This window comes from Cucurbita pepo, chromosome 8 (assembly GCF_057944985.1).
Source record: "Cucurbita pepo subsp. pepo isolate OVF chromosome 8, ASM5794498v1, whole genome shotgun sequence".
In the NCBI taxonomy this organism is placed as follows: domain Eukaryota; kingdom Viridiplantae; phylum Streptophyta; class Magnoliopsida; order Cucurbitales; family Cucurbitaceae; genus Cucurbita; species Cucurbita pepo.
The window spans coordinates 264,803-288,548 of record NC_141805.1 but is presented as its reverse complement, the minus strand read 5'-3'; the positions used below and the strand labels follow the sequence as shown (position 1 = coordinate 288,548).

General features: G+C 34.7%; 2 protein-coding genes across 5 annotated transcripts; both read left to right on the top strand.

Annotated features, from left to right (window-relative positions):
* The first annotated feature begins 4,340 nt into the window (after positions 1–4,340).
* LOC111800907 (rab GTPase-activating protein 22) lies at positions 4,341–14,250 on the top strand. Of its 4 annotated transcripts, XM_087126256.1 has the most exons (13): positions 4,341–4,733; positions 4,834–5,064; positions 5,505–5,603; positions 6,439–6,542; positions 8,635–9,440; positions 9,534–9,656; positions 9,741–9,829; positions 9,912–10,112; positions 10,957–11,358; positions 11,772–12,141; positions 12,449–12,532; positions 12,993–13,168; positions 13,759–14,250. In XM_087126256.1, exons 2-10 carry the CDS (start codon positions 4,927–4,929, stop codon positions 11,781–11,783), a joined length of 1,974 nt encoding a protein of 657 aa, XP_086982382.1. In that variant the 5' UTR covers positions 4,341–4,733; positions 4,834–4,926; the 3' UTR covers positions 11,784–12,141; positions 12,449–12,532; positions 12,993–13,168; positions 13,759–14,250. The 4 variants fall into 4 exon arrangements, with proteins under 4 accessions (XP_086982382.1, XP_023540589.2, XP_023540588.2 ...); XM_023684821.2 differs by lacking the exon at positions 11,772–12,141 and having other exon boundaries at positions 4,342–4,733; positions 4,834–5,052; XM_023684820.2 differs by lacking the exon at positions 11,772–12,141 and having other exon boundaries at positions 4,342–4,733; positions 13,764–14,250.
* A 1,243-nt stretch (positions 14,251–15,493) lies between these two features.
* Positions 15,494–23,490, top strand: LOC111800910 (uncharacterized). Its single transcript, XM_023684826.2, has 7 exons — positions 15,494–16,131; positions 17,011–17,110; positions 18,165–18,230; positions 19,266–19,380; positions 21,116–21,198; positions 21,294–21,355; positions 23,079–23,490. Exons 1-7 carry the CDS (start codon positions 15,932–15,934, stop codon positions 23,188–23,190), a joined length of 738 nt encoding a protein of 245 aa, XP_023540594.1. The 5' UTR covers positions 15,494–15,931; the 3' UTR covers positions 23,191–23,490.
* Positions 23,491–23,746: the final 256 nt, after the last annotated feature.

Below are 23,746 nucleotides of genomic sequence, written 5' to 3'. Positions count from 1 at the left end.
TGAATTTTTTACATTATAAAGCGTTTGAGGTGAGAGATTGTTATTCATTCCCGAGTTTGAACCTACAAGTTTAACAATAGACAAAAAGTTGAATCTCAAATTAAAAGTTGAATCTCAAATTTCAAATTCTAACTCTCTTAGGTGTTCAGATAACCTGATGATTCGAAAACTTAAACTACTTGGATTATTTTTTTTTTAATAATTAGATTAAATTTTTAAAAAATTGAAGATTTAGTTCGATTCACGAGTTAGGATAACTCGAGTAACTCTAAATTAGGGTTCACAATCCAATCAAACTCTATTCCAACTATCCAACTCGAGTTTTTAATTTTTTTTGTCTAAAATATTTTTCGAGTTCAACTGACTTCAACCAACATACACGTTTATGAGTACATACTTTAACTAATCAGAGCTAGGGTTCGATTCAAACGAGAGGGTAAATGAGTAATTTAGCGAAGAGATTAGAGTGGGAAGTAACGTGATGACATCTGACATGGGAAGATAAGGGGAGAGGATTTTGAGGAAGTTTGTTAACAGAAAAAATAAAAGAACCAGATTTCCATTTCCCATACTCAAAATTCAAAAATTAGGGTTTATTGGAGTTAGGGGTGATCTCTAATTCCCATATCTTACGTCATATAAAACCCTTCCATTTTCTTCTTAATATATATACACGTATCCTTGCCCCTTCCACGCGTCCCCTAAAACTCAAATTTCTTCCTACCCTAAATATTAAAACGCCTCGAGTTAAGCCTGGACTTTCTAAACCGATCTAAAATTGTTACTGTAGGTCTCCTTAGTAAATAAGACATGTCGACAGTCTCCTGTAGTAACAAGCCCATACTCATGTCTCCCGATCGTTACATGGCTTTTCTCGTACCCACGAAGTAATGAATTTTATTTTAAAATATTACTTTTGAAAATATATCACTTGAACTAAATAAATTAATTATTAAAAAAAATTACTATATTTTTTTTATACTTTTTATACGTCAAATTAAAAATAAATATAAGGTGCAAATTAGCAAAAAAAATGATGGAACAATTTAAATATTCTTTTCCCAAAATTCAGAGTGCAAAAGGTGCTCCTGTGGGTTGAAAAAGGCATTGAAAACTATGTTCTATATTGAAATTTAACTTAATTATTTTTAAAAATATATATAATTGATATATTTTTTTTTATTAAAACAAATAATTAATAGAAATTAAGATTTAATTTAATTAGTAATTTAACTATTATAATATTAAATAAAAATTAGAAACCCACAAAGTTAGTTAATTATAGATTTTTTTAGAGTACTAATTATTATTTTTTAAAAAAAAAAATTAAATAGAATTAAAAAAATACATAAATGTATATTTAAATTAATCCATACGTAACCGTTAGATGATACAATATCATCTTAATATACATAAAATGTATGTCTCAATTTTATTAATCAATTAAATATGAATTTTCAACTTGTATATTATATTAACTTTGTTTTTAAACTAAGTTTGGGAAGGGTGTTACAATTATATTATAAAGTTTAATTATTATATGAATCGTAGTCAAGTGATTGTAATTATATTGGGTACGTAAACAAGTGGAACCACAAGTGCAACTTTGCTTTCAAAGACAGCCTACCTTTTTCAAAACAAAACAACACAACCACAAGTTGTAATTGAAAGTGGACAATTTTGAGCTGACCAAAACAACCTCTTATTTAATTGTCTCCTCTATATCTAAATTGCCAACCCGAGACACGACCACCTTGCAATATCGTATCATTTTTTCTTCTCAAATACTCGAGACCATGTGTGTTGTGTTATATATTGATTTAACCGTACGTGTGGGTAATGATTCAAATATCTAATTTTTTGGTTGATGATGTATGTCTTAACCCGCTCGGTTATGCTTAAATTGGTTAAGTAGAAATTACAGTCACTCCTGACTTAAAGGAGGGTAATAATCCAGATTTGGCGCCTGATGTCCACGACATTCTCTGCGCTATGGTCACGTTACTTACTCCTCACTTTTAATAGTGAAGATTATCCACATAGACCAACACAGATCCTTTTAGCACGCTTTCTCTTCACTTACATGCTTCCTAGTAAAATTGTCGAGGGGTCACCTAATATAGAATTGCTCCAAACAAAACACTGCATACCTTTGGAGTTCTTATCTAGAGCCACGGAAACAAAAAGGAAAGTACATCTTGTTGATATAGGTAACCATTCTATTCTCATAATTGCTCTCATTCGAATGTGGTCCAGATTTATTCATGTACCGCTCATTTATTGTTGATATAGGTAACCATTCTATTCTCATAATTGCTCTCATTCGAATGTGGTCCAGATTTATTCATGTACCGCTCATTTACTCGGGTGTTACAGTAAGGATTAGCTTGGGAAGATATAAAATTAAGAGTAAAAGGTTTGCATATTTCTTTTCAACGTTTTGTATTCATATGTGAACGATTTATCCTTATCCTTATCCTTATATAGTGGTTCGTGGGAAGTTTCAACTCTTCTTTTATTGATGTATGATAGCTTGTTGAAATAGTAGTTCTCGAAATCGACCCCTTGATATTCTTCGTGCAACTCGCTAGCTGTGGTGAGTATTTAACGAGTCGAAAAATGTGGTTAGCATGTGACAACTCTCGAGTAATCAAAAGTAAGTGACGAGCTTTTGGACATTTGAAGGGTTGCTTTCGTATGAAGTGGAAGACCGAGTGTGACATAACCATGGTTAAGTTCGTGTATCTTTTTTTAATATATAAACCAATATAGATACACCGTAAGCAAAAATTGAAAGTTTAGATACTGTGCAGACAATACCAATCAAAATTTTAGATACACAATTTATATTCGTGCACGGTGAAGTGTTTCATTCTTAGAATTATCAAATAAATATAAATAATATATTTTAAGAAAGATATTTTTGATAGTCGAACACAACTCTATTACTCAAACGAATTAAAATTATTTAATCATGTCAACTCAACTCGAAATTGAAAGTAGGCAAATTGAATTTGAATTAAGTGTTAATTAATTTTACATGTAGCAATCGAATCATATAAACGACATAACTTAATTTGATTAAGAATATGATCTTAGTATATAATATAATAAAAAAAAGTGGTAGGGGAGGTTAGCAAACCGTGTGGAATGTGGAATCAACTATATAATATGTATTCGAAATGCAATCAAACTATATAATAAAAAAAATGAAGATACTAATCTCGAGCTTTATAATTATATATGTTATGAACATGGGCTTCATGACCAATGGATCTCGGACAATCACGGCCGTCCATCTTGATTCCCACTTCCGATTTTGATTCCCCATCAAGATTCTTTCCTCCTAATTGAATTTGTTTAGGTTGCGAGTAAAATTGAACCTTAAAAAACTCAAAATATCCCATAACTGAGAATAATTGAACCACGAGACCTAAATTTATTTGGTCAACTTCACTCACGTGCTTCGGGTTAGTATGATTCTATTGTAACCTAAGACGTTAAAAGAGTCGTATAAACACTCGTTTTCAACTGGGAGAATGTAAATTATTTAAATATTGAAGGTGGTAATCCGAGCACCACATCAACATACAGTTTTTTTTTCCTTTCGGTTTACTTTTAACGTACTATAATTATTTATCGTTAAACTTATATTATTATATTGAAAATTTAAACTTTTATTCAAGACAACTTAATAACATTATTGGGATAAAAGGTTGCAAAAATTAATATAAAAAAAATTTGAAATTAAATTAATTTAATAAATTTTAGTTTAAAAATAAAAAATGGGTATTAATCAATGGAACCCAATCCATGGTGGACTTGGCTTATGAAAATTGGGTTAGGCTCAAGCCCAAAACAATAAAGACCTAATTTTGAGGGCTAAATAACAATAATAAATGTATCCTTTAATTTTATAACCTAAGTTTATTATTTAGAAATTAAATTATGTACGCGTTTATTGTCCTAAGACGCGTGTATTGTGTGAAGAAAATTTAATTAAAAACAATTTCAATAATGGAAAAATCGTCCTGAAATCGCAAATCTGTTACATTATTTTTTTAAGTAATAAATTTAATACGGATACCTCTATTGAGCTTGCAAGTAAGGTAAATGAAAAGTGTGAATATTATGGGTTTTTAAAATAATAAAAATAAAACAATAATAGATGCATAAATTAATCGAATTCAAAATAATAATTATTTTTTTTTCATAAAAATTGAATATAAAAAACCATTTTATTTATTTATTTATTTATTATTATTTTCATGAAAATTCAATATGAAAAGGAAAAACATTGCTCAAGTTTGTCGCTTTGGTATTGCGTCTGAGTGTTTGTCTGAAAAAAGAAAGAAAAAAAAAAAAAAAAAAAAAAAGAAAAGAAAAAGAAAAAGAAGAAATGCGAGAGAAATGAAAGGAAACCGTCTGGCGCGGAAATGGCGAGGGAGATTTTTCTTCCCCAACCTAAGTTTTAACCTATTTGTGAATTTCAGAGATCTCTTCAGCTCGGTCTTCTTCAATCTCTCGTTTTTCAATCAATTCCTCGCCCTTTCTTTCCTGTGATTCGATTTGTAGTTCTATCAATGATATCAATCATCCACTGATTTCTGATTCCTTTCCCTTATTTCTTGCCATGCCGCATTTGTTTTCTTCATCTTTTATCGTACTCGCAAGTGTTTCTTCTACTTCTTTTTGCTTGCACGAGATATCTTCAATACAGGACTACAACCCAGGTTATCATTTTTGTTGTGATTACTGATTATCTGTTTGTGGTTACTCGGGTATTTCTTCTGGGGTAGTTAGAGTCCTGATTTAACTAGTCCCGTGCTGCAGTATTGACGTTTATTGATCGGGCTTTTCTCGGGCAATGGTAGTAGGGGTTGTTGAGGCAAGGAAGAAGGGTGATTTTGGGTTTTCTGGATTGTGATGTCTTGTGGTGGAGAAGCTGATAAGCAATGGACTTGTGCAAAAGCCGGGGCTGCAAGTTTGCAGAAAATGGGCTTGATTGTGCGAGACATTGGCGAACCATGCCTTCCACAATCGCCCATAAAGGTTGTTATAGCTGTAAGACTCTCATCAATTACGAGTATGCATGTGACTGAATGCTATTGAATGTTGTCCTGCTTCTTCTCCTATTTATTCGGTTTATGTACGCTTTGTATTTTTAGTTGAAGTTTCTAAATTATATTGGTCAAGCAACATTCAGTGACTTTATAAGCAAGTGGAGTGTTATATAATACAAGTTATCATAATAATGCTATTTTGTGCAATGATCTTAAACTGTATTTTGAGAATTCCCGGCTTGAGTAGTACGGAGGCAGATTTCTTATTACCCTACAATTTTGTTCTCTCTTTATGTAGTGTTTTAAGATACAAATACGTATTGGGGCTCTCTTTTCCTTGCCTATTGTTATCTCACAATAGTTGGATTATTGTGTTCTTTGACTGTTGACTTTTTATTTGTGTGTTTATGCAAAGTTTGTGGTGCTGTTTCCATGGTGCAGGTGAACAGAATGCTGAAGCCAGACAAGTGGCAAGCAGCATTTGATAGTGATGGAAAGGCTTTTGGCTTTCAGAAGGCACTCAAATCAATAGTTTTGGGGGTATGTTGTCTTACCATGAAAGATGACGAAATTCTATCTTAAAAGTCATTTCTTAGGTTTTTTTTTGTCATTTTAAACTCACATTTTATGATCAAGAGAAAGGTCTTTTAGGTTATATAATTTTCTTTAATTTCTCTTGCTATTTACCGGCAGCATGGCCCTTTTCTTTCTTGGTTTCATGATTAGCAATTTGGATTGCTTGTAAATGTTTAAATTTAATGAGGAAACAAATTGGCATCCACTATATATGAAGTTGAAAATAAACCAATTGAAACAAAAAAAAAAAAAAAAAAAAAAAAAAACAATTACAACAGGAGTGGAAAATAGTCTGCATATTTCTCTGCTGGCTTAGTAGTGCAAATTTTTGAGGACCTGATTTTACATGAGTATGTGTTAGGTGATTTTCTCGTCATTTTATTTTCTAGTTGTTTTTTGTATATTTTCTGCCTAAAAATCTCTGAAGGTGATCAATCAGGCCCCTTTTTCAGTAGATGAAAGACGGATGAAAGTATATTATATATATATATATATATATATATATATATGTATGTATGTATATTTTGATCGAAGGAAAATTTCATTGATATAGAAAATGTACAAACAACCACATAGATACAAAAATGATCTCCACCTTGTCAACAAAATTATTAGGAAACAATTGCAAAATGAAAAAGAAAACTCTGATTTTGAAGACAAAAATGACATGAAAAGGACATTAGTTACAATTTTAGTTACGATTTTTTTTCTTTATATTTGATTACAAAACAGGTAGTTTTATTGATGCTTCATTGACTTAGTATGATTACAACACTGAAGTTTAATTGTGGTATGGCAGGGTGTGGATCCGTCTATTAGGGCAGAAGTATGGGAATTTTTGCTTGGCTGTTATGCTGTAGGTAGCACTGCTGAGCACCGCGGCCAACTAAGAAATGCCCGAAGGTTTTTACTCACCTGGACAAAAATTCTTTGTGATGTCAGATTATTTGTGTTTATTTTTCTTGTTCATAGACATAGTTGTGCCTTTTACTATTGTGTGTATGTCAACAAGAAACAAACTATCCCCCCTTTTTATCCATTTATTATTATTGTTTTTTTGAACTTTCTGTACCCATTTTAGTTTTTTAATTTTTTTTTTTTTTGTTTTTAAAATTAAATAAAGGTTAAATTATATATTTAATACTTAAAAACTTTAGAAATAATGTGTGTCGATGGAGTTATGGCTTAATTTTCAGCAAGAAATTCGATCTTCTAGAGGGTATTGTCCTTCCAATTGTTGTTATAAGAATGTTGGAAGCGTACTGTGGTTGTAAGTTAGATCCTTGCCTAATGACTTCAACAAGAAGTTGTTAGAAGGATCACCAAGCCATGCCCATTTGTGTTCCATGGAGAATGGGGCTGTCAATGTTGCCTAATCCCAAGAGTTTGTCCTTGTGGAACAACGTTCATGCATTTTTAGTATTCTATTTTTTAGTGTTATGAGTCTACTAGGAAACTTAGTGGTCAAAGGTGAGTTCGAACCCTTCCATGCTAGAAGCTGATATTGTATGCCGTTCCCAATTTTACGGATGCTGTTAATCCTCCTAAAGGGAAGAGATCAAATGATCTTTTATTTATTTATTTTTTAATTCCTAATCAGAATCAAACTTGATTAATGAATGAATGGAAAGGAAACAAAAACTTCATAGGCGAGCAAAACTGAGGGATGAAGATAGTTCTCGGAAAATGTAGCTCTACTTTCGTCCCTGTACTTTTTCCTTTTTCTAAACCACCCAGAATTTTCAACCTCATAAACATTCAACACAATCTTATGCCTAGTGTACTTAGGTCGTTAACAAACTTCCAACACCTTGAAGAGCTTTAATTGTTTCTGATGAGAGAATCCTAGTAAATTGTCCTAAGAATCCCCCCTTGTTATGTGCCTCTTGATTTAGGTAGAGTGCACCCAGAGGGACCCAGAAAGCGAACAAGGTTGCGAGGAGCCCAACCTTTAGATTCTTTTAAAGAGTTCTTAGGTTTCTTAACCATATTTTTCAGAGAGTAGCGTTGTTTAGGACCAAAGAATTTTGTCCTTAGGATTGAAGAGAATCTTTAAAGATACTGTTTGACATGCTGAAAGATTCTGCTGGGGAAGCACCGTAAAATGCTGAAGGTATTTAGGAGTTTGGTTCAAATAATGTGGCAATTGGAACTTTACTCTACAGAATACGTTGGTTTGAAGTCTAAACTTGGTATGAAAAGAGAAGATTAAATATCCTTAAAGGGAGAACTCTGATTGCAATGAGAATATAACCTATTCTTACATGTTGGGTAAACTGAAGCTTAAAAGGTAGGCATAACATAGATCTGAAAAGATTATAAATCCCTGAAATAAAAGGACATGAGCACTGATAGGGATGTTAACCTTGCAAAAATCCAGCTTCCCACCCAAATTCCTTTCTGAAATACCAGTATGCAGAAATGTCTTTGCAATTATATCCAATTTGGAGTGGAGCGTTTCTATCTTTCCTGCTTAAATTGTTTATTCCTTTGTTTCCTCTTTACTTTTTTATTGCTTTCTTTTCACTACCTTCTAAGTTTTGTTTCTTTTGAGCATTAGTCTTTTTTAATCTCTTCAATGAAAAGTTTCTTTCATTGTTTAAAGAAAAGACCATCAGCGATTTCACAACTTTTTGCATAACTTAAAATTTAAAAATAAATTCTTACTAGAGTATCTTTTTTCTTCTCCGTTGTCTTCCTTCCCTCCTCTTTTTATTATCTTGTTTCTTGTTTGCCAGAGGTTCTATGCCTTTTCTTATTTCATGGAACAGAATGATATCTTCTCTCTCTCTCTCTCTCTCTCTCTCTCTCTCTCTCTCTATATATATATATATATATATATATATATATATATATATATATATATATATATATATATATATATATTTATTTATTTATTTATTTAAAATTCAAGTTTTCTTCATAGTACTTAAAGATGTAAAATTTTACGTCCTCATGGTTCCCTTCAAATAGCTACATGAAACTTTTCATGCAGGGAACGTTACAGGGACCTGATAAAGGAGTGTCGGATGATACATTCTAGCATAGGAACTGGTTCCCTTGCCTACCCTGTGGGTTCTAAAGTTATGGATATGAGGACGTCATCTAAAGATGAAGTGCCAAGGGAAGCTGAAAGTGAAAGTAGAGAAGCTTCCGTTCATAATACTAATACAGTAGAAGATTCTTTTTGTAGGGATAATAATTGTATAGATAAATCATACACATGCCAGAGGGAAAGCTCGAGCGATACAGCAGAACTTGCGAATGTTAGGAGAAGTCCAGATAGTGCAGCAAATGGGTCCATTTGTTGTGAACCCATTTCTGGTCCTTGCAATTGTTATTCCTTAAAAGTAGGGAGTGAAGCAGATGGATCAGCAATTGTTACAGAAAATGAATATGATTTTCCTCCACTACCTGTCATTGACTTGTTTGACAAGGAAAACAAAGATAAGAACAAATATTTCCTGCATAATGCCAATCTCTCTACTCAACGCAAATTGAGATTTGAAGATGGCAGCATGCACAGTTTTCAGATAAACAACAATGAAGATTTAGTTATTGAATCAAATGCCTCATCCTCTAACAATGTTTCTCACCCCATTAGCTCTGAAATTGAAATTATACAGCTTGATTCAAGTGATCCAGAACTCCAGCATAATAGCTTGTGCAATAAAACAGAACCAACAAACAGATCGAAATCCAATGTACCAGAAACGGCATATCTAAATGCAAAAGTCTACCATAATGGTGCTGTCAGTGAAGCTAGAGTATCTGAATGGCTTTGGACCCTACACCGAATAGGTACATTTCAGAAAGCAGCAGATTTGCGTTTGTGTCCTGATGTACAAATCTAATTTTTCAATCTCATTTGACTCGCATATTTTTTTTATCCAGTGGTAGATGTGGTTCGAACAGATAGTCATCTTGAGTTCTATGACAATACGAGAAACTTAGCTAGGATGTCAGACATCCTTGCAGTTTATGCATGGGTTGATCCTGCGACTGGTTATTGTCAAGGTTGTCATTTTTTTTATATCATTTTTCTCATTCATATTTTCTACTAACATAATTTGCTGCAAAAATATGGTATTATGATTTCAGGAATGAGTGACTTGCTATCTCCTTTTGTTGTTCTATTTGAGGATAATGCTGATGCATTTTGGTGCTTTGAGATGCTCTTAAGAAGAATGGTACTTTCCAGTACTGTTGGAAAATATCTTGGGCTGGATTTCTTATTATCTTTCCCTCTAACACACTGTTGCCATATTTCAGCGTGAGAATTTTCAGATGGAAGGTCCAACTCGGGTGATGAAACAGTTGGAAGCATTGTGGAAAATTTTGGAACTTACTGACAGGGAAATCTTCACTCACCTGTCGCAGATAGGTGCTGAGAGCCTACATTTTGCATTTCCGATGCTCTTGGTACTTTTTCGTCGGGAGTTGACATTTAATGAGGCACTTTGTATGTGGGAGGTTAGTGTTCCTTTTCATTCAGCGTTCAGAAAATTAGAATTCATTATTATTATTATTATTATTTTTGTTGCTTATGGGCAACTTGTGGATGGGTATGAACTGATTGAAGGATTATAGCGTAAATCGCAAACTCTGTGAGTTTATATTTTTTCTGAAGTCTTGTTCAAATTTCTATGCGCTTCTAACCACAAAAAGAGAGCATCATGCGGAAGCTGTGGGGAAGCTTTGAAGATGGCTATATCAAAATGGTTCTTCCAAACTCCGGATTTGTCTTAAAAAATTTGTCGATTCCTTTCAAGCCAAATTTACAAAAATATGTATGTGACCGCATTAACCCATAGAAGATTAGCTTGAGGAGGTAAAACAGGACCAGGTAGTAGCTGAAGAGCATTTCTACTTTTAATATTATCAAAAAACGTGCTGGACATTGAGCATCTTAAATAAAGAAAACCAGCAATCAGCTTATGAGCATGAAAAAAAAAAAAAAGCGGTCTTAGCTTTCACCATCTTCAACACACAATGAAGGCACTGATGGCTGTAAAACCAAGGAGAAAAGTTTCTTTAAAGAAAGTCTGCTGTATTTAAGCCGTAAAAAGGAAAATCGAAGATTGAACATTGATTTTCTCGGGACTTTTAGACTTCCATATGGCTGAAAACTCATCTTTGATATTTAGTGAATCTCTTTTTGTTAGATTACACCGTAATGATCGAGTATGTAATTGTGTTCTTTTTTGTTTATCTAAGATCGATGTAATGTTGGGCAATTTCTTTTTATTCATGGGTGATCTGTAATGGAAATATAATACTCAGTTTCAATCCTAACAGCATATTGTCCTTCATTTAGATGATGTGGGCTGCTGATTTTGATGAATCAAAAGCTTACAGTTTAGATGGAAGTTGTCTGGAAGCATTGACATTACAACTACCAAGAGGCTCGGAAGTGGAAATAAGTGAGGGACACATGGACAATGGTCACAGCAACACGAAAGAAATCTTACAATCAAATAATGAAAATTTGGAACGTTCTTCGAGTGACAATGCTGGAATGAAGTCACCATCTGCCCATGCATTTTGTGGCTTGACAAGGAATCTTTGTTCAAGAAATGATCATATAAAGAAGTGCACTGTGATATCATCAACTAAGCAAGGAGATGATGAGCTTCCTGTTTTTTGTGTTGCAGCAATCCTTATAACGAATCGCCAGAAGATAATTAGAGAAACACGTTCTATTGATGATTTGATCAAGGTAGGTGCATTTGAATGCATTTTATGATAAATGATTCTGGTAAATACTACAAATTCTTTTTACAAAATAGTTCTTGTTATGGCTCTTGGCTCTTATTATAGCCTAAATGGTTTTTTGGAAAATCCAAAAGACCTTTTTATAAATCCAGTTGACTGGGATATCATCATTGAGCTATCAATTTCTATGCACATATACGTGTGTGTACACACACACACACACACACACACACACAAAGCTCTGTTCTCTAATATAGTTCTACTAGACATTGTTTAGTATATAAGACACTTTTCTGATTTGGCTCTAGGCTGATTTTTGGTTGTCCGCATTTTTTTTCCCTTTAATTAGACGTTGGATGTACATAATATGCTCCTCGTTAGAAGGAAAACCTTTTAACCTGTAACTGAAAATCCCAGAGCAATTACTAAAGGATTTGGAAAGGGCTTTCAATTGTGTTGATTGGCCGGGGTGTCATATTGATGCAAGCTCAGAAATTTGGGCCAAGATGGAGGGGGAAGTCCATTGTGGATTGCAAGAACCCGCTAACCCTATCTTTTGCCGAAGGCAGTGCAACAATGTTTCTTCCAAAGATAGGGCAGCGTCTTTGTAGAGAATACCTGACCATTAGGGGAGGACAGTTTGTAGGGAATATCTGACCGTTAGGGGAGGAGGTGTATCAATAATAACACTGTTTTCGCTGCTTCCAGTATTGATTACAACATCACAAACCTTACTACTGTACTCTGAGACTTGAAAATCAAAGTTAGGGCACTTCTGGTTTGGAAGGTTGTTTTATCTTCCTCTTTCTTGTAATCTTGTTTCATTGAGATTATCAATTTCTGTGAGTTTATGAGGGTTTATGTATGTTTATATGTTCGACACAGAAAATTACAAGTGTCTGTACCCTTAAGGAGGTTTAAAATTACTCTGAATAAATCACTCTTAATTTATTTAAATTGTTAGTTTTTTTAGAGTTTAACACATAGGAGTCAAGTTTTCAAACTTCTAGTTGAGCTACACTCAGATGGACAGTTTAAGTTGTTAGTTGTTACACACTTTTATAATTTCTGTTTCTATCTTTCTCATTTGGCAGATTTTTAATGATAAGATGCTGAAGATACGTGTCAAAAGATGCATACGTACATCAATCAAATTGCGGAAGAAATATTTTTCCAAGGTGAGCTGCAGGTCTAAGTGCCTTTTCTAATCTTGCCATATTGATTATTTTAACGCACTAATGGCTATTAACCCTTTTCTCTTGGAGGTTAAAGATATATTTCTTTAGTCATAATCTGAATTGATTATCTCGATCGGTTGCTTTTATTAATTTTAGATGCTCCATGATTACGGACCTACGGCCGTTCATTATGACCATATTATTGAATAACTTGGTGATAAGTTGGCATAAATAGAACGACAATCACATTCTTTTTTCATTGTTACTATATTCTTTTTTTATCACTGTCAATTGGATCAATTTTTTTTAGTTTTGGATTACAATGTATTGTAGACTAGGAGGATATGTTACGTTGCTTTGTGTGGTTTTATGGTTCATGTTTATGTTTCTACGCCATGCTGTCTTTTCCAAAAAAGTTATTATTGAAGTACGATGAAACTTTGGCCTTCTCCGTAATCAGGTAATCAAGAAAAAGAGCCTCCGATCTCATGATGAGGACTAGTGCTGCGCCATTTATACAATGCAACAGAAGTACAACAATAGCAATTAGTTGAAATGAAACAGCTGATGAAAAATGCATTGGCAGTTCATGGATTCAAGCTATATGCAACTCTCTTCTGCTTCAGATCCTTCACGGTAATTTTACAATTGGCTCTCATTGTTTGCATCTATAACTTTCCTTTGGATTATAAATATAGATATTATTTTTTATTCTTATATTTGCGGACATTAAGTTTATAGAAAATGAAGTAATATTCGTCCAATAAAAGCTAAATAATTTCCTTCTCTCTCATATTTGGGGGACTTGTGTACTCGTTCTTTGTTGTACTTTCCATGCCTCCCTTTGTATCAGTGATGAAAATCTTAGAGAGTGTTACAGTTTCTCTTAGATGGGTTTTCTTTATACTCTCCAAGGGGAGTTGCAAGAAATTTAGATGTCCAAGATCCTCGTATGTTCTAGAACTTAGACATTTGACATCCTTGAATTTTGCTAGAAAATCTTGTGTGTCTGGTAGGACTTGTAGATGTGAATTCACTATAACATATGATCCAATGATACTTAAGTTTTCTTAACATGTAATGTTAGATAGAGTTATATTCATGTGTTAACTATTACTTTTATATCTGAGCCTCTGATCAATGTATTTCTTCTTTCACAGTGATGCATAAGATTTTAATTTCTAATAAATTCACTCTCTCTTTTGACCTCATTCTTGTGAGATCAGTGCAGAGATTATGAAATGGGAAGAATTATCTTTGCTTCTGTCGTCTACAATGGGCAATAGGAATTCCTTTTACAGGCTCAAGGACACTGATTGATTTCATATTCAAATCATTGTTCCTTCAAATATGGTAGTAGTGAGTGACGAGGGTGTGTTAGAAACGTTGTTATACATCGTCCCGAGTGGAAGTTAGTTAGTGTATTTGATTTTTGATAGTTTTTGTCGAGAAGAGAAGCGGAAGAGGGTGAAATATGAAGTTAGAACATTGTTATACAACCTTCAACACTGTGATTAGAACAAATTACACATCCTACAGAGAGGAATTCGTAGTGTTCCAATTCTTTGTATGCCATTGAAGCCAAAATGGCACCACTGTATATGGAGGTCCTGTGTTAACCTCTGTTTTATATATATATATATACACATTTCCCTGATACAAAGCGTTGTTAATTTTGATTGAACAATGCCCCACCTATATATTACACAAATTCACCATTTTTCTCCCCCTAATTCGTCTTCCCTGCAAGATTCAAATCCATTGCCTACAAAATGAACACAAAATCACCGCAGACGGCGTCGCCGGTGAAAGCCCTAATTTCACGGCCAAAACCAACCGGCTGATCCTGAAATTGCGTAATCCATTCAGGTAAAAAATGGAAACTCGGCTTGCTTTGTTCTCCGGCAATGGAGTCTTTCTTTACGGAAAAGCTCCGGCGGCGGCGCGAAGAAATAGAGGCGGCTTTTTCGGATAGTCAAAGAATTAATTAATTACTTGCCTTACATTCGTTTGGTAAATTAAAATTTTATTAATGAATAACTAAAATTAGTTTCTTTTATGATATTGTTATAAAATTATTATTATTATTATTGTATTATATTATAACAACATAATTGTAACTAATAACTAAAATAGAATATTAATTCGTATATAAATAAATGATCATCATTTTTCTATAAAATATAATCATTATACATTAATAATTGATAAATTATTTTGATTAAAATAATACATTAACAATGTTTTTAACAAAAAGAAAACTTGTGCAAATTGCTTTGAGAAAATATGAAATTATGAATAATAAAAAAGGGTTAAAAATCTAATGCGTTTTAAATTGAATGATTATAAAAAAAAATCACAATAAAATTTTAGCAATTAAAAAAAAGGTTTGAAATAAATAAAAAAAAAAAAAGAAAAAAAAGAAAAGATATGATAAAAGAAACAGGGAATCGTAGTTGGGTTGGAAGTGGGGTAGAACGGACATTTCACATGAATAGAGAATCCTTTTCTATAAGGAAGACAAAGTTCCATACTCCAAAATTTTTAAATATCTCTCACAACTAATTAAATTATAAAATTAATTAAAATTTAGTTCATTATAATTTTATTTTTATACATCAATTAACTGTCATAAATAATTTGAGAATAATTTTATTCTACAATCAAATCAAAATAGAATGTAAGAGAGTCAAATGATTGTCGGATGAAATTAATCGAGTGTATTTAAATGGACCAACTTGAAAAATTGAAGTCATTTTAATATTTTGAATTAGTATTTTAATGGAAATTATAGTTTAGCATATTTTTACATTAGTTGTAATTTAAAAAAAAAAAAAAAATTAAGAAGAAAAAGACAGGAAATAAAGAAAGAAAGGAAAAAGAAAAAGAAAGGTAAAAATGTTATGTTGGTTAGAGGAATATGTTGACACCTTCTGACGTCAAAACAACAAACCCTCTCTCTCTCTCTCTCTCTCTCTCTCTCTCTCTCTCTCTCTCTCTCTCTCCCCCTCCGATTGCCGAATACTCAGCCACCGCTCTCATCTCATTCTTTTCTGCAACTTCCTTTTAATTTATTTTGTTTTGCAGAGCTCCCTTCAGTCTTATTCCGTACAAATCTTTGACCTCTATCTGCTTCCCTCCTCTTTTTCCCCACCCCTTCTTTTTTCAGTTTCTTCATTGGTTGACTCTTCTATCTTCAATTTTTCTTTTGAGGACGTTGCTTTCTGTTTCTTCTCTGCCTTCTTTCTTCTGGGTTCCTTGATTTTGGTTCCAGGATTCTGAATTGGCGGGAGCCAACGGTCAATTATGTGGTTTTAGGAGGTGGGTTTGTTTCAATTTTGATTTTGGATTTGGATTTCGATTTGGGATTGGGAAACGGTTGAATTGTTGGGAGTTTTGATGGCTAACCCATCTGGGAACCATCAAGAAGCTGGCCAACCCTCGTCTTCCTTCGATGGAGGGAACCCCAGCAATGGTAATTCCACCCCAGTGCCTGCAGCGGATAGTTCCAGCTCCGCTCTTGCGATGAAGCACAATCCTGGTATCTCCACGGATTGGACATCTGATGAGCAGCTCACACTGGAAGAAGGCCTTAAGAAGTGAGTTTTTCCTGTTTTCAATCGTTGCTTTTGAGCTTCTTGCTTTTGAGTTTATCCGGAAGTTGCTTAAATTAAGGGGGGATTTGATTAATTTTCTCTTGTTTCCCAATGGGAATTCATTTTTGCCTTTTAAGTTCGAGCTATTTCACCTTATTTTTGCAGCTTTTTTCGTGGGTTGGGTCATGCTTTATCATTTCAAATGGTTAAATTAGGAGTTTGGTCCCTAATTCATTTGGGGATTGGACGAGAGGAACAATTTGTACACTTTTTTTTTAGTATCTTAAAATTCCTCTTAGTATACCAGCGACGTCTATGGACTGAACTAATTCTTATGGAGTAGTGGAAATATATATGTTAACACAGTTTGCTTCGAATGAGATTCTTGGTAGTTTACCATTTATGCGTTTATGTGGAATATGCCCCTTCGATAATCTGAACCTCACCACATAGCATCTGATAATAGTTCTTGCACTTATTCTTGGCCAGTAGAGTACTAACACTAAGAAGATTTTAACTCTAACAGCCTGCCATATGACTGCTAGAATGAGTTCTAACACTGAATTCTTACTTCTAAGCTTCCGCCTGAGTTTCTTTTGTTTTCATGGCTCTTGGTATTATGAGGCCATGCTTTTGAATGAATTCTTGTGTGAATATGAGGGGTCTCTTATTTGTTCTTAGAGGCTTCTTTTCTTTTACTTTTTCATCTTTCTTTCTTCTTCATTTTCTAATGTCTCTGTAAGCGGAAATAAGGTCATAATTGAGCTGATCTCTGTGTGTAGTCTTATTATTGTTTTACCTATACCCCATTCTTCTAAATATTGCATTTTAGGTGGCCTGGTCTTTGTAGTAAATGATCTTGATTTGGTTTATATGACACAGATATGCCGGAGAGTCTAGTGTTATTCGTTATGCAAAGATTGCTATGCAGCTACCAAATAAGACTGTACGAGATGTTGCCTTGCGTTGCAGATGGATGAATGTGAGTTCCTTTTCTCAGTTCTCGCTTTTGTAAACAAATAAAATTTCTGTTTCGTGAGTAATCATGGGTACCCTAGCCTAGTAACTGGTTAGAATTTACTATCAGCAAAGAAATATCCAAATTAGAGTGGCACTATTTTGTGCTCGGTCTCACCTTTGCTTGAAGCTTCATGAAGTTCTTGCCTTTAGAGAGTGGTTCTGTAACAGCCCAAACCCACCGCTAGCAGATATTGTCCTCTTTAGGCTTTTCCTTTCGGGCTTCTCCTCAAGGTTTTTAAAACGTGCCTCCTAGGGAGAAGTTTCCACACCCTTATAAAAGGTGTTTCGTTCTCCTCTCCAACCGATGTAGGATCTCACAATCCACCCCTCTTTGGGGTCCAGCGTCCTTGCTGACACTCGTTTCTTTCTCCAATCGATGTGGGACCCCATCAAATCCACCCCCCTTCGGGGCCCAGCGTCTTTGCTAGCACATCACTTCATGTTCACCCCCTTTGGGGCTCAGCCTCCTCGCTGGCACATCGTCCAGTGTCTGGCTCTGATAACATTTGTAACAACCCAAGCTCACCAGGCTTCCTCTCAACGTTTTTAAACGCGTTTACTAGAAAGAGGTTTCCACACTCTTATAAAAGGTGTTTTGTTCTCCTCCCCAACCGAGGTGGGATCTCACAATTAAACAAAGTAGGTTAAAATACATGCATATTCTAAACTGTATATACTTCAATGGTCTGGAAGTCAATGCATCCACACAATTATGCCCCTTCTGACAATTATGGACAAAAGATGCGAACACTTTTATATCCACGTTTCTCTTGTTTTTTAAACTCAAGAAATAGATAAATTTTCTTCCTGTTCAGGCAAGTGTTTTCCCTTTAAAAACTAGATTTCTTTATTTAATTTTGTATGTGGTTCTTTTTGGTCTGTGTATTTAACTATAGCAATGAAAGGCACTCTATCATCACCTATGGAGATCTATATACTTTCATATCATTATTGCAGGTTTCAATTTTATTTATGCCCTCTCAATTTCTCTTTGTTTCACTTTTTATTTTTGTCAGAAAAAGGAAAATAGCAAGAGAAGGAAGGAAGAACACAATTTAACAAGAAAGAATAAAGATAAGAAGGTATCATGTAAATCATTGGTGTTTTTTCTTTGTGTTGTCTTGTTTTTTTTTCCTTGATTTATTGTACATTTGTTACTTGCAGCGTATGCATTAGTTAAACCTCTATTAAGTGCCTGATAAATGGTTATTTCTCTCAATTTTATTCAGCGATTAAATCTGCTGCCAATTTGGGCTAGCAGTATATTAAGTAGGCTGCTAACTGGTAGCTAAAATCCTAATAGCTTAAGAAACTAAACTGAACAAGGAAATAACCTCCTTGAGCAGAATAACAACTTTTCACTGACCAATTAGAAATAGCTCCAACCAACATATTCATTTCTGTCATTGCAGATAACATTATATTTGGTGTTCTTTACGTGCTTGCACTATTTTTTTCCCCCTTTATTTTCTATCTTTTTAAGAACCTTGTTTTAAAACGTTGTACCATAAGAAAGATGTAATTGTATTTTGAATGCTGATGTCAAGGATAAAACTCATTAGATTGTTGCAAAACTCATTATATTTGATGTCTTGTAAGTGCAGTATGTCTTCTTTAAGTTCAAACTGTAAGTGCTTTATGTACTCTGGGGTTTTGAGTCTGTTTCTCCTTGGGGTGCTTTGTTCTCCATTGTTTTATTTCATTTCTTGTATTTTTGGGAATTCCTTTCTTTTTGGTTCGGCTTCTTGTTCTTGACTACCTATGGGGTCTCGAGCTCTATTTTCTTTTTCCTTTTATATCAATGAAAAATTGTTTCTTGTTAAAAAAAAAACACGCATTAACACGTTAGAGTGTATATTTCATTTAAAGCATCCACCATGTTGTGTTTGTATTTCAGTACTGGGTTTTTAGGGAAAGATACTCCGTTATATCTGTGCCTTCGAGGGCCAAGACTCTTTACTTTTAACGTGATATTATCCAATGACTGCCAACCAGAACCAGTAAATTTTATTGTTAAATTCAAATGAATATACAAGTTGGCCATTTTTCGATGGAAAGTCTCATCATAATTTTGGCATGCTCATAGAGCTGAGGAATGATATTTTTCTTTTTTCCAGGAAAGAGTATCTGACCCTTCAATGAAGTCAGCACAGGTTGCAGCTAGGCCTAATGTGTCTCCTTATGGAATGCCTATGATTCCCATGGACAATGATGACGGCGTCTCATATAAAGGTTTTGTTTCTACACATGTCTTCCTTCACACCACTGTGTTTTGGGCTGTTGCAGCTCCCACTCTTCATTCTCAACATGATGGATGAGGGAGTAAATTTCATATCTGTTATTAATAGACTTGTAGGTGCTGTTCTTAAAAGAAAAATATAGACATGTAGGTAATAAATCGTAGAGTAATTATTCAACTGCCATGCTTGTTTTTCTGTATACCCAAACCATTTGATACCCATTTTTTCCCCTTCTCTGAAAGTTTTACCTATGTCTTTTGGTTATTTGAAGATATAAATGGTATCGTGAAGCGTGATTGTCTTTTGATAGGCGTTGTATCATCATTAGTATATGTTAAGAAACCCTTGGAAAATTTGGAATACTTTTTTTTTTTTTTTTTTTTTTTTTGTGTATAAAATGGATGATGCTAAAAGTTGGAAAGTTGTTCCTTCAGAGGAATTCTATGTTTGTTCATTGAAAAAATATATCTTTTCCTTCCCCAACAAGGCATTGTCGTCCATTTGGAAACCAAAAAGCCTTTATAAAGTCGATGTTCTAATTGGAGAAATACTCCACTCAGGTTTAATAGTGCTGAAATCTCCAAAGGGAACTTTCTTCCTCAGTTTGCTACCCTCTAGTTTGCTCATTGTGTGTTGGGGATGGTGAATGGTCAAGATCACATATTTTTCTCATGTTCATTGTGGCTAAATGCTAGTTTTCTTTATTCAAGATTTTCAAAGTTTAATGGGTCCATAACAAAGGTGCAAGCTGTCATATTTCATAATTCCGGAAATTTGGTTTCACAGGAATCAAAGAATATTTGATTCAGGTGTTTGGTTCAAGAGGATGAACTTGGAACAGCTTCTCTGCGCTTAGAAAGTTCAAAATTATCAATCTCATTATGGTTAAAGTCAAGACTTTTGATGGTGGTCAGAGAGAAATCAAAGAATTTTCAATTGGGAGTGTTTCTATCAAAGAATGTTCTTTTTGTTTCAAGAAGGAAAAAGAGCTACATTGTCCCCCAAGGTGATTCCACTTCCCCCAAGGTGATTCCACTTCCCCTGTAACGGCCCAAACCCACCGCTAGTAGATATTATCTTCTTTGGGCTTTCCCTTTCGGGCTTCCCTTCAAGCTTTTTAAAATGCGTCTGCTAGGGAGAGGTTTCCACACCCTTATAAAAAATGTTTCGTTCTACTCCCCAACCGAGGTGGGATCTCCCAATCCACCTCCTTTAGGGACTAGCATCCTTGCTGACACACCGCCTCGTGTCCATTGCCCAAACCCTCGGCTAGCAAATATTGTCCTCTTTGGGTTTTTTCTTCGGGCTTTCCCCTCAAGGTTTTTAAAATGCGTATGCTAGGGTGAGGTTTCTACACCCTTATAAAGAATGCTTTGTTCTCCTCCCCAACCGATGTGGGATCTCACATCCCCTTTCCCAAACCTTGAGAGAAAGTCTGTTGTGCTTGTTTTAGAATGTGAGAAACAGATTCGTTTCAAGGTCTTGATGCATATTATGTTCAGGTTTGCAATTGTTTTTTTCTGCAATATACAGGAGACAAAATAATTCATTGATGAAATGAAAAATTGCAATGAAATTTACAATTAGGTTGGTTGTGAGTTTTCCTTTCGGTTTTATATATACAGGTCACAAGCAATGAAAGTTGCTTGTGAGTTCTCCTTTAGGTTATACATATTGGATTAGAAAAAGGGCATAACATTTTCATTTGTTCATTGTGATGCTTTCAGCTATTGGTGGTACAACTGGAGAGCTTCTTGAACAGAATGCACATGCCATGAATCAAATATCCTCTAATCTTGCTTCTTTTCAGGTGAAGAACTTGGCTGTCCGGATCTTGTATCACCATTTTTTAAGTTTAACCAAGAATCTATGAAGGAGTAAGTAATAACTTTTTGTTTTATGCAGATACAAGATAATATCAGTCTATTCTGCCAAACGCGAGATAACATCCTCAAAATAATGAGCGAGTAAGTAACATTACCTTCACTGCTTTTCTCCTCACTCCCCCCATTTGTACCAGCATGCTTTCCTTAGTTTTATCGAATATTCATACCCTCTTAACGTACATTTAGCAGAAAGTCCATTTTTAGCATGCAAATTATGTTTGTCTACTACCTTGGAATAACAACTCCTCCATTTGTCTATTTTGTTTGTTATCTTCTGCGAGATAGGTTCCCATAAGTACCAAATTTTGGATCATCTCCAAGTAGGAGGTCTACACAATATATGGGAACCGATCTCACAGAAGATAACAAACAAAATTGACAGATAGAACTAGGTGTTAGACCCTCCTGTGTGTCCATGCTAAATCATTTATGGAATCCGTTATGGATAGCGGGTGCATAATCCAATCTCCAACACATGGGCTGGGGTGCAAAGTCGGCACACCCGTGCCGTGACACTATTCTTGGAAGACCCATTTCAACGAAAGACACATGAGATGCTCGTCTCGCAAAGCTTGTCCACGTTGTGGCACACGTATGTGCTACGAAGTATCTTGCTTAGGCCACAAGGCCTAAGGGTGGTAGAGAGTTGATGCCATACTTACTCCTATAATACATTTTGAGACATTTCCAATCTTTTTGGAGTATACATCATTTTGGCAAGCTGTCATGACTCTGTGGAGCATCCGTCGAGTATGCAATTGACACCAAATTTGGTGAGCTTTCATCTTTCATACAGGTGGACTTAACTCCAGAGTTGCATGCTGGAACTCATATCGATACCCCGACTTCTGAAGTCTATCTATAACAAAGCTCACCATTCATATCAAAACCTCAAAACTCATGTTACCTCGTTCTCTTCAACCTTGTGTATGCCTTAGCTTGGCTTGAATGTAAACTCTTGGTGTGTTAGATGATGCACCGTCCTCCTCAGTTGCATCATGACACTTGTTTATCTTGGCTCTCACATGGTCGGAGGAACGCCACTTGAGGGTCGTCCCTTGTTTGTCTTGCGTGTGGGGTCACAACCTACTTTCTCTCAGTGAGGTTGTGGCACTCTCCCCCACATAAGCTAGTCATCGTCCTCAATGACTTTCTTAGGGGCACAATCACATCGCCAATTGTGACACGTGGCATACCTTTCCCTTTGTTCCCTCCGAGATCGAGAACTTTTCCAGTTTGGTTGCTTTCCATGGATCTATATCCCTACATGTGCCTTCGTTTTGCCTAGCCTCTTTACAGTACTCATATCAAGGTATTCCTTTCTTTGGGTACTTTTCAAAGTTTGGTTTTGGTGAGTTTTTCCTAGATAGATATCTCATTTTGAGGTTTGCTTGCAGATGGATAGACTTTTTTTCTTGGATAATCACTGCTATGCTTGACTTGGGAAACTCCAAGTCTCATGGGTTAGATGAGTTGACTTCTAATTTCTTCAATAACCAGCTAGCACATTATTATAAGATGATATGTTCCAACTGGTCAATGTTTACTCGTAGCTTAGGAAGCTCGGTTTTGGTGACTAAGACCAACTAGTTTGGTTGCGTAAATTAATTTCGAGGTGTAGGTTGGTTGAATCGAAAAGTTACTAATTCCTCTAGCTCTTGGTAAAATCAACTCCTCAGTTCGACCTTTTTATGAACCGTATAGTAAGTTACAGGAATTCTTGTAGCTGTCTACTTTAAAAGTCGAAATTCAAAATTTTGTAGAGAAAAGTTCTGAAACTTGTCTTGAATCTTGATGGTTGTAGCTTGAACGAAATGCCCGAAGTAATGAAGCAGATGCCGCCTCTTCCGGTGAAGGTGAACGATGAGTTAGCGAACACAATCCTGCCACCGACCGCTCACTCTATGCAATCATGAAAAGTCATCAACAACACAAATCTCCCTTTCAAATTACTTCCTCAAGCAAGGAAAGGGAAGGAAAGGAAAGCATTTTCTGCATATGAATGATCAAATTGTTTAGTTGCTATAATTTGAGTCCACAAAGTTGTTTTAATTTATTTCTTCTTTTTTGTTGGTTTAGCATATATGGATTCATACATTAGTTTGAAGAGGTAGATTGTAACTTAGATGCTGTGTAATAATTAGGAATGCTTTTCTTTCTAATGCTCTCCCAAAAATGAAAAGTCATAATAAACAATATTTCTTCGCTTGAAAAAATCGATAAACTTTTTTCAAAAATATTTATCGTAACTAGATTTTAGAAAGAAACCTTTTAGAAATAGTCGATGAAACCTTTTAAAAATGATGAGGAATAATGACCAATGATACTCTTATAAAAAATTATGAAAAGAAGTAGCCCGTCGTGCAGGCCTCCTGTTGGAGCCCGCTATGCCAAGAGCGAGAGAAACTCTATCCCCTTTTTCTTTTTTTGCCTCCATGTTGCCACATGAGAGGGACATGGGGACGTAAAAAA

Coding starts and splice junctions, on each gene's coding strand:
- LOC111800907 (XM_023684820.2), top strand. CDS start 4,927: ATGTCTTGTGGTGGAGAAGCTGATAAGCAATGGACTTGTGCAAAAGCC. Junction 5,065..5,504: donor CCATAAAGGTTGTTATAGCT/GTAAGACTCTCA, acceptor TCCATGGTGCAG/GTGAACAGAATGCTGAAGCC. Junction 11,359..12,448: donor CTATTGATGATTTGATCAAG/GTAGGTGCATTT, acceptor CTCATTTGGCAG/ATTTTTAATGATAAGATGCT.
- LOC111800910 (XM_023684826.2), top strand. CDS start 15,932: ATGGCTAACCCATCTGGGAACCATCAAGAAGCTGGCCAACCCTCGTCT. Junction 16,132..17,010: donor CTGGAAGAAGGCCTTAAGAA/GTGAGTTTTTCC, acceptor TATATGACACAG/ATATGCCGGAGAGTCTAGTG. Junction 21,356..23,078: donor ATCCTCAAAATAATGAGCGA/GTAAGTAACATT, acceptor TGATGGTTGTAG/CTTGAACGAAATGCCCGAAG.